The sequence below is a fragment of the Bidens hawaiensis genome, unplaced genomic scaffold (genome assembly GCF_021521415.1).
Source record: "Bidens hawaiensis isolate Kalapana, Puna unplaced genomic scaffold, B.hawaiensis_p1.1 tig00021378_1, whole genome shotgun sequence".
Lineage (NCBI taxonomy): Eukaryota > Viridiplantae > Streptophyta > Magnoliopsida > Asterales > Asteraceae > Bidens > Bidens hawaiensis.
This window is the reverse complement of record NW_027493320.1, coordinates 355,052-365,539: the sequence shown is the minus strand read 5'-3', so window position 1 is coordinate 365,539 and position 10,488 is coordinate 355,052. Positions and strand designations below refer to the sequence as shown.

At 34.7% G+C, this 10,488-nt stretch overlaps 1 protein-coding gene across 1 annotated transcript; it reads left to right on the top strand.

Annotated features, from left to right (window-relative positions):
* Positions 1–5,784: 5,784 nt before the first annotated feature.
* On the top strand, positions 5,785–10,190 carry LOC143563410 (malate synthase, glyoxysomal-like). Its single transcript, XM_077050955.1, has 4 exons — positions 5,785–6,233; positions 7,086–7,411; positions 8,355–8,685; positions 9,317–10,190. The coding sequence occupies exons 1-4, from the start codon at positions 5,835–5,837 to the stop codon at positions 9,971–9,973; spliced, it is 1,713 nt and encodes a 570-aa protein (XP_076907070.1). The 5' UTR covers positions 5,785–5,834; the 3' UTR covers positions 9,974–10,190.
* The last annotated feature ends 298 nt before the right edge of the window (positions 10,191–10,488 follow it).

Below are 10,488 nucleotides of genomic sequence, written 5' to 3'. Positions count from 1 at the left end.
ACCTATTGCATATATACACATCCCGCATAAAGAGCATTAGTTTTCTAAACAAAGTGCCTGATGTGTCGGTGTTCCCTCCAAAGGAAGCATCTTTGTTAGTCACCTAATGAACCAATGTAAGACCCCATAAAAAACGAGCTTGTTATCAAGATGCTTTTATTGGGTCTTAATACGTCAGAGTTCTCGGTTCATTCGGTGATCAACAGAGATGCTTCTTCACACCGACATATCAAGCACTTTGTTTAAAAAAGTTATATTATTTTTGCGCAATATGTATATACAGGTTGATGTCAAAAACTTCATACAACGGTACTAAAAACATTATACATGTACAAAAAGATCAACACATCAACCTATATCACCTAAAATTTCAAAATAACCCTAATCACTTGTAAGATTTCTCTTGTAACCGGTCTCCGACTATGCCTTAAAAAAGTTCACAATAATCAATTAGGTTACAAGCATTTAGATTAAAAAGACCCCAAATGTTGATCGAACGGAATACTTATTGTACATCACCAGAGAAAACAAACACGCTGACCGAAAGACAAAATTAAGGCCTCAAATTAATGTGGTTTTTTGCGATGTGTGTGGTGTAAATATCTTCTGATCGAAGATGTTCAATTTATAGAAAGATATAATATTGTCCTGCCATTTCACCGTTTATAGAGATATTGAATGATCTAGAAAAGCCATGATTGTATATCAACTTACAAGATATTGTATATCTTCTCTGTCATGATTACTGTTACACTTAAAATATAAACTGTGATCATTGATTACTTTTAGCCACACAAAGTAAAAAAGATGAGTGATCGTAAAATACTTATAATTAGGGATAGCTTTGTATAATAGTTTAATAAACATTACTTTTGGTAACACAAACTAAATAAGTGGCCATATATATTTCCTTTTAGCCCCACATATTCAAACAAAAACCATGATAGTTGCACAAATTTAGAAACACATATCAAACCTTAACAATCAACCTAGCTAACAGCTACTAGTTTTGCTTACATAAGCTAAAAAAAGTAGCCATTTCTGTTAGCTTTTAGCCACTCTACAAAATAAATATCAATGGTTGTTGATTATATTTAATTGGCCACACTAGTCAAGCGTGACAACTAAATGTCACACTTTTTTCTTCATGAGTGGCTAAAGGTTGTATTTTCTGTCACATGAATAAAATATCAAACAAATATTGCGGCGGTTGGTCACATTTAGCCACACTTCACGAGCCTGGCTAGTATATGTCACATTTTTTTCATTAAGTGTGGCTATAGGGTGTGTTTTTTGCCACATGAATCAAATACCATGGCAATTAGTCACATTTGTCCACACTTTTTCCTGATGAGGCTAGTAAATATCACATTTATTTCTAGAAGTGTGGCTAAATGTTTCATACTGTTAAACAATGCTCACATATTGTTCGTTAGGTGCGGCTAAAGATCCTGAACTATTATACAATGGTCACGTGAGTACATGAACTAAGTGGATAAAGGGGTTTCGAAATGTTAAATTTAACCTTTAACCACACTTTTATGCAAAAGCATGGCAAAACGTGATTAAAAAAAGCATTGGTCGTAGGCCATATTTTGCGTGGTATAATAAATAATAAATAATAATATGAATTAGTAATAGTATTAATAACATGAATATTAGTAATAACTAGTTTTTAAGACCAGTCACACGTTGCGGTAATATCGTTAAACCAAATACACATATTTGTAAAAACGTTGAATTAAGCACGCACGTTGTGAAGTGTTAACTCACAATTTAAAGTAATAATAACTAGTAGTGTTTTCCACGCCTGTTGCGTGAGGAACTCGTGAGCGTACACGAATACCAAAATACAAATATACAAAAAGATCATAACGACCATCGCTTCGACACAACAAAAAACAATTCAACTCTTCATGGTATCGGCACCGTACCAACACCCAACGAAACCTATATACTTATTACGAACACAACTCCGTTTACACGTGACACAAATAAAAACAAACACGTCGTAACGACATACTCAAAAATGCAGTACAAATTTTAAAAAAAAAAAATCCAACTTTAAACATTATATAAGATTATATAAGTTAAAGGTATAAAAAAACCATATAGCAAAAGAATAACAACAAACGCTAGGGCAATTTAAAACCATGAAATCTTTTGGAGGGTTAAGGTTACATGTAGAAAAAACTAAAGGGTATAACATAACAACTAAATAGCATTTTAGTGAGGCAAACTAAATGCAAAAGCAAAACACACCAAAAGGTCATAGAGTATTACCCAACAAAATAAAGGGTTAAAACTGACTTATAGCATTTCAGTTTACAATTATAAATTATATAAAGTATAATATAATAGAACAACAATTATAATATAATAATTGTTATATTATATTATACAAAAGAATAGTGATAATAAAATAATTATAATATTATTAATTATAATATGATAATAATAAGTATAATAATAATCTTTGAAACTATATTAATAAATATATTATGATAATAATCATTATATATTAACAATTGCAATAGAAAAAATAATAATAATAGACTGATATTAGTAGTCGACTTTTCACATTAGTTGAACGAATGATGAAAAAACCTCTTAGTCAAGGAATAAAATTCCTAGAAATGCAAGGAATTATATTTCTTATGGCATGAACTATTTCATTACTACATGACTATAAATCATGTTTTATTTCATTCATTAAAAATAATAAAGTGGATCCATATTATTACTTCTTTCATTCATTTATATCAAACGTTATCTTAGGGACTATTTGGTAGCTTGTTATTGAATCCAATAAATGGCTACCTTTAAACGAGGCAGATGTACGTAGAGTGAGTTTGGTTCACTTAAAAGACACATATTAATAGTTAATGAAGTCTCTTAATCAATAAGTTTAAGAGTCATGCTTAACAATTTAGAGACTACCTTTTAGTAGATCACTATTAATTTTTCAATATAATGTTGCCAAACATCCCCTTAACTGAACAAACTCCAATAAACTCGCCCATGCAACCGAACCCTGAACATCAAGATTAATTATTCCAACAACACTTGTGGCTGGGTGGGGATTAACTAGTGGTGGTAAATAGGTTGGGTTGGGTCGAAACGGGTCATGGGTCGGCACAGGTTAGGGTCGAAACGAGTTAGGGTCAGAATGAACCAATTAAAAAAAGGTTCTTTTAGTTCCGGGCGGAACGGGTTAGGGTCAACAGGTTCGGGTTCGGGTCGGAATGGGTCCAGATAAGAACGGGTCAAAACGGATTTCGGGTCATTTTTTTAACCGAGACTGTAACATTTCGTGGTTTCATTTTTCATATTCTTGTAATTATACCCGACCCGCTTAATGGTTCGGGTCACTCATTTAATAACACCGACGTATTTGTGGAGTATTTTTGGTTGTTTTTGTAGTTTTAATACTTAAACTTTCAAAATTTGACATTTCCACCCAAACTCAAACTATAACCTATTCTCGTTTCCATCTATAAACCCCAGGGACCAATTAGCAAATATTATTCAAATTCTTTCTTCTTCTTCTTCTTCTTCCTCTCTTGCGATCTGCCGACAAGACCCCCCTCCTTTCTTGGACCAAAATTCACGGGTTAAATCGAGTAAATAACGAAATTTATATTGCCAAATAAATTGTTGACGAAAATCGCGTTTAATCGACAATTTAATTGTAGAAATATGTTACTAATTGACAGCTAACATACCAAAACAAACCGCGGCTGACCTCGTCTCTAAAACCCTATATAAACTCGTTTATATATCAATTAAACTTGCACACACACTCACCTTGACCTCGCGCATCTAAACCCTAACTTAATTGCATCACACCAGTCTTCATCAAGCTCGTTCTATACCAATATTGAGCCGCGGCTTCTTGTTCTTCGTTCCCCGTCTATCCGTCACCATATCAGGAATATTTGTCGGTGAATCTCGAGGAGCTTGACCGCTTTCATCCTAGTTCTTTAAATTATATCGTCCTCGCTTATCCTACTTTACAAGGTAAGTAAATTCACATCCCCCTTTTTACCGCTTTACAGTTTTGGGGGCGTTATGCGTTCACAATCAAATTATTGTTTTCACTACGATTCCATTATATGCGTAATTGAAATTGCTCGATTAGTTGATATGTACAAATGTGACTATGTGTTTATTTTATGTTGGTTGGTATCTCATCCTCATCCTCATTAGTATGATCGTACGCCGTCGGAGTAAACCCTTATCTATGTGATTCGGTTGAAAAGACAACTTTTATTTATTGTTACACCAATTGTAGTGATTTACGATTATCGCATGGAATTGTTATTATTATTATATATACTCAAAACCGTGGTTTACTTGCTCAACTTTATGTTGACAAATATATGTATTTTCACGCATGACGCAGGTAGCTTTATTGGATGACTTCAAGATTGTTGAAGTAGTGATACCTTAGGTTGCTCGATGATGTGAAGAATGCTATTTAATTTAAGTTTATTATTGATATATGTATCTGTTTTGAGAACTATGTATTATTGTGCTTTAATGTATGGTTTATGTGAAATAATAATTTAGATATTGAAACGTGTAATTACATAGTGTCTTCTGAGCTATGATACAATCAATGTCTCGCCCCGGCATGTTCCGCCGTAGGTTGGGGTGTGACAGAGACAACGGACAAAACGTTTTAGTTTTCCTCTTTTTTTTTTTGTTTTTTTTGTTTTTGTTTTATATTTTTGAGTTATCATTTTTTATTAACTTTTTTTGAGGGTTTTTATTAAGATTAAAATCCCCTAAAAAACAATAAAATATAACAACTCATCATATAAATAAAAAACAAAAAAAGTAAACAAACTAAAATGTTTCATCCGTTGTCCTCATTCATAAAAAACTCGAGAAATAAACCGAAACTAAAAAGTCGACGAAAACGAAGCAAAAAAACAAAAACTTAACCGAATTGATCGAAACCGAAAAAAGATCAAAACGAAAAACTGAAATCGAACAAAAATGAAACTGAAAAAACCCGACCAAAACGAAACAAAAAACCAAAAACGAATCCGACATCGACCCATCCAGTGCGAAAACTCGAAAGAAACCGAAACCCAACCCCCATCCAGTGCGAAAACTGGTGTCGGCATGAAACCTCATCCGAGCCAAAATCCTAAACCGATCTAGCTTTAATCCAAAACCCGTTTCAACCCGAACGTGCCAATTTTCTTTAAGACACTAACCCACATCGACCCATATATTTAAATTTGTCGACCATTTTGACAAAAAAAAAAGAATTTGGAATTTCAAATGACTCATTTTGATCAATTCAGTTAAAACCTATGACCCAAACCAACCCATATAATTTTTAAACAATCTAAAGTGACCCATTTGATATGGTTTGAGTCAAGATTGTCACGTCTCCGTAGGATTAACTAAAGAAGAGAAAAAGAAAAATAAAATAAAATCAAAATATGCTAGTTAGATTGAAGACATAGTTGGCAATTAAGCACACAAATTATGATATCTTTTCAAGAAGCATTAAAAAGATTTAACATTATAATTATATCTTTATTAGTTTCAAAAACCTGTACTAAAAAAAACATTAAAAAGATATCTGATTTTAGAAAAACATGTTTTTAATTATTTGTTTCTATTATTAGGATTGAAGTAATCATTATATACTATCCAACTCAAGGCCCAAACTTCAAAACTCCCCAAAACCCGAAACGATTTGATCGCCCATACCATAACCTTATCAACATCCACATTTCCTTTATAAACTTATATGCTAACTCATAATAACAACAATAATAATATAAAAGTACACACATATTCACACGATAAAAATGTCATTAAGTCTAGGATACTATGGTGACACCGCCACGGAAAAGATCCCTGGCGGTGTCTCTGGGTACGATGTCCCAGAGGGTGTGGACATCAGGGGAAGATATGACCAAGAGTTTGCGAAAATACTAACAAAGGATGCTTTAATGTTTGTGGCTGATTTACAAAGAGAGTTTAGGGGTCATGTTAAGTATGCAATGGAGTGTAGGAAGGAGGCTAAGATGAGGTATAACTCGGGTGGGTTACCGGGTTTTGATCCGGCTACTAGGAGTGTGAGAGAAGGGGATTGGGTGTGTGCCGAGGTCCCTCCCGCGGTGGCGGACCGGAGGGTGGAGATAACCGGTCCGGTTGAGAGGAAGATGATTATTAATGCACTTAATTCTGGTGCTAAGGTTTTCATGGTGAGTTGTTTTGTTATGTTACTTTAGATAAATAAACAATCATAAGAGTTGAAATAGATAAAAGTAACTTTTACCCTTGGGCCTTGGGTTGTACAAAATTTTACACATGCATCGACGTAAATTTAGTCAATATCAATTACGTTCATTGTGCTAATTATAAACACGGAAAGAATAAATTAGTAAACACTCATAGTATAAGTTTTCTCTCTTTTATATATTCTTTTGAATGCCAAACAAAAGCAAAATTTTATTAAAAGCACACCGTACAACCAACCTAGGTCTAGCAAGACACTAGCCTGAGGACCAAGATACACCCAACAAAACCGCCATGGAACGTTTACCAAACGTGGCTAGTTATACTTTGAACCTGCACTGCAATCCTCTAAAGATAAGCTGTCCCACCGACCTACTCTTAACCCAAAAATATGCGAGTGCTTTTATATCCCCACCACGGTTTCCACCGTAATCATCATGTCATTAAACTCTATGTCATTTCACGCCTTCCATAAGCACCACATCAACACCATACAAATCACAACCACGTGGAATAACTTCACCTTTCGTTTTGAACCCTTTATAAATTTATATTATATTCAAAACTCCGCCAATTTTTTTTATATTTTATGATAAAAAGAATATATTTAAAGTGATGTAACTATGAATCAGCCGGTCAACCCAATTGGGTTGCGACACCAGAACTAAACAAAGATACTTTTAACAGTATATAATTATTTTTAGTCAGTTTTACTATGAAAATAACTAAATAAGAACTGGTTTTTGTTTTATCTCAACCAACATCTTTTGTACATTTCTTGTAATTAAATATGAAATGTTTATAAATGAAAATTACAGGCTGATTTTGAAGATGCACTATCACCAACATGGGAGAACCTAATGAGGGGACAAGTGAACTTAAAGGATGCTGTTAATGGTACAATAAGCTTCCAAGATAAAGCTAGAAATAGGGTGTACAAGCTCAATGATCAGACTGCTAAGCTCTTTGTTCGACCCCGAGGCTGGCACCTACCCGAATCACACATCTTCATTGATGGTGAACCCGCGATCGGATGCCTAGTTGATTTCGGGCTTTATTTCCATCATAATCATGCTGCTTTCCGTAAGACACAAGGACAAGGATATGGTCCATTTTTCTATCTTCCTAAAATGGAGAATTCTAGGTAATAACCATGGTTCCTAAGATCTTCACTAGTGTAAATAGTAAAAATTGAATATAATCTTTATTAAATTGACTTACTATTGAATGTATATACTATGCACTTCTACTTGACTACACTTTTAATAGCGACCGACTGAGTAAAATTTTTGAAATTGAAAATGATCAAAATGTCTATTTAACCGGTGAAAGTAAAAATATCTATTTGACCAGTTTTCCTGTAACGTAAATCCACGATATTATCGACCTGTACACTTTTTAATCGTTAGACGATTTTCAACCAACAAGATTCTGGCATGTGTCAAATGTCAAGTTGATAATTTTATTTTTTTAATATATAAATCGTCTTAATCGGCCTAATTTTTTAGGCGTTTGATGATATTTTTTCAAGTGGTAAAGATATGTTTTCACAAGTGGTAAAATCTTGCCGATTTTAAATCCAATCGGCTAATTATTAAAAAGTTTGTGGGTCAACAATATTGAGGGCGGGCATTATAGCAAAGAGCTTGTCAAACAGACATTTTTACTTTAACAAAAAAAAACAATTTTAATATAAAGCTTAAAATGGTTATCAAACTAAATTAAATTTACCACATAAACGTGTAAAGTATTCATTGGATTCTAACATTTTTAACAAATGATAATAACTTAAAATTTTTAAAATTTGAGAAAAACCATTTATATTAAAATTGTGGCTCAAGATAAATAAAATATGGGTCAAAACTCAAATGCTAGTGAGTAGTGACAGTGTCACCTTTTTTAAGTTTTGTTCTTAACTACCTTACTTGCACTTTAAACTTAAATAATAATTACTGTAAAACAGATTAATTAAAAGAAATTGATCATTTAACCCTTTTGTTATCAACTTATCTAAATGGACCAAAATGTCACCTCTAGTTCAATCTAACAATGTTATGTAACGTGTGCTAATGTATGTTTACGCGCAGGGAAGCGAGGATATGGAACAATGTATTCGCACGGGCTGAGAAAATGGCGGGCATAGAGAAAGGTAGCATCAGAGCCACGGTTTTGATCGAGACATTGCCAGCAGTGTTTCAAATGGATGAAATTTTGTATGAGTTAAGGGACCATTCGGTTGGTTTGAACTGTGGAAGATGGGACTACATATTCAGCTACGTCAAGACGTTCCAGGCTCACCCTGACCGTTTGTTACCAGACCGCGTCCTGGTCGGTATGGGCCAACACTTCATGAGAAGCTACTCTGACCTTCTCATCAGGACATGTCATAGGCACGGTGTGCACGCAATGGGAGGAATGGTATGTCATTAATATATGTGGGCTTTCTGGTCCTTTAAAGCACCTGATTTGTGATATGCTTTTGATTACGAGCGGTGTGCGTGGTGCAGTTCGGTGCGGTTTTGGGATAAAACCAAACCGAAAACCAAAACTTTGGTCTTTGGAATTTTAAAACCGTTCAGTAGGGTTTTGGTATTTTCGGTTTTTGTTTAGGTTTTGATAAAGTTTCGTTCTTTTCGGTTTTTGTCATTTGAGCTTGAAATTTTAGGTCGAAAAGAAAGTATACTGAAAATAATGAATTTAGGTAGAAATAATTTTGTTAATTGTTAACTAACTAATAGATTTTTATTCATTTGGTCTAAAGTATTTGAGTCACGTAATTATTAAATTTTTATATATTACTTAAAATAAAAACTAAAAAATAAAAATCTAGAAATACGGTCCGGTTTTTTCGGTTTTTATTAGATGCAAAACCAAAACCAAAACCAAATGTGAGTTCGGTTATTACAAAAACATAAAACCAAACAGTCGGTTTTTGTTTTGGTTCGGTTTGAATTTTTCGGATTGGTTTTTCGGTTTCTTGCGCACCCCTAACGAGCGGGTTGGATAACGGTTTAAATGGATTCTGAGCGATGTTTTCTTTAAAAAACAGGCTGCTCAGATTCCAATTAGGGACGACGCGGCTGCTAACGAAGCCGCACTCGAGCTAGTGAAGAAAGACAAGCTACGCGAGGTACGGGCCGGGCACGATGGAACATGGGCCGCACACCCGGGCCTGATCCCACCCATAATGGAAGTCTTCAACGCGAACATGGGCGACAAACCAAACCTCATCAAAACCATGAAACGCGACGACGCAGCAACCATAACCGAAGAAGACCTCTTACAAATCCCTAGAGGGGTTAGAACAATGGAAGGCCTAAGGCTAAACACACGGGTCGGGATCCAGTACCTAGCGGCTTGGCTCACAGGTACAGGGTCCGTCCCGTTGTATAACCTCATGGAGGATGCGGCCACAGCTGAAATCAGCCGTGTCCAGAGCTGGCAGTGGTTGAAATACGGGGTCGAGTTGGATGGTGATGGGCTCGGTGTGCGAGTGAGCACCGAGCTGTTTGGGAAAGTGGTGGAAGAAGAAATGGGGCGAATCGAACGCGAAGTGGGACCGAATAGGTTTAAGAGTGGAATGTATAAGGAAGCATGCAAGATCTTTACTCGGCAATGCACTGCTCCTGTGCTTGATGATTTTCTGACACTAAATGCTTACAATCATATTGTGGTTCATCATCCCACAGGATCATCAAGGCTCTAATTAAAGCAGATTTCAATGGTTTCTATATTAATATTTTGTTAAGGTTTTTATTTGTTGGAACATTAATATTGTGTTTGGTTTTTAGTGATATCGTGCGTGCCATGGCTGGCTGTTTTAGCTAAATAATAATCGAACGTTGTCTCAATGTTTGTAATATTGTTTTATGAATGCAATCGTCTTTGCTTTGTTATGTTATTAATAGTTGAATATGGCATGGGTATTTGTTAATAAGTTCATCTATATATTTACGGGAAATCACTTATACGGGTTTGTAAACTTGACTTTTACGTGTTTCATTGTTGAAAAGTATCTGTTAACATTTACGGTTGTAGCTATTAACTAATGCTACTTTACGTGCTTCATTGTTGAAAAGTATCTCTTAATAGTTATGGTTGTAGCTATTAACCAATGCTAACTTTGATAATCGATAATACATAGATTGTCTTCTTGTTTCCACCTATTTCGTAAGGTGTTGTTTGTTTTTAAGAGGTAAAATGTTTGCAGTCTGCAGACCA

Coding starts and splice junctions, on each gene's coding strand:
- LOC143563410 (XM_077050955.1), top strand. CDS start 5,835: ATGTCATTAAGTCTAGGATACTATGGTGACACCGCCACGGAAAAGATC. Junction 7,412..8,354: donor CCTAAAATGGAGAATTCTAG/GTAATAACCATG, acceptor GTTTACGCGCAG/GGAAGCGAGGATATGGAACA. Junction 8,686..9,316: donor TGCACGCAATGGGAGGAATG/GTATGTCATTAA, acceptor TTTAAAAAACAG/GCTGCTCAGATTCCAATTAG.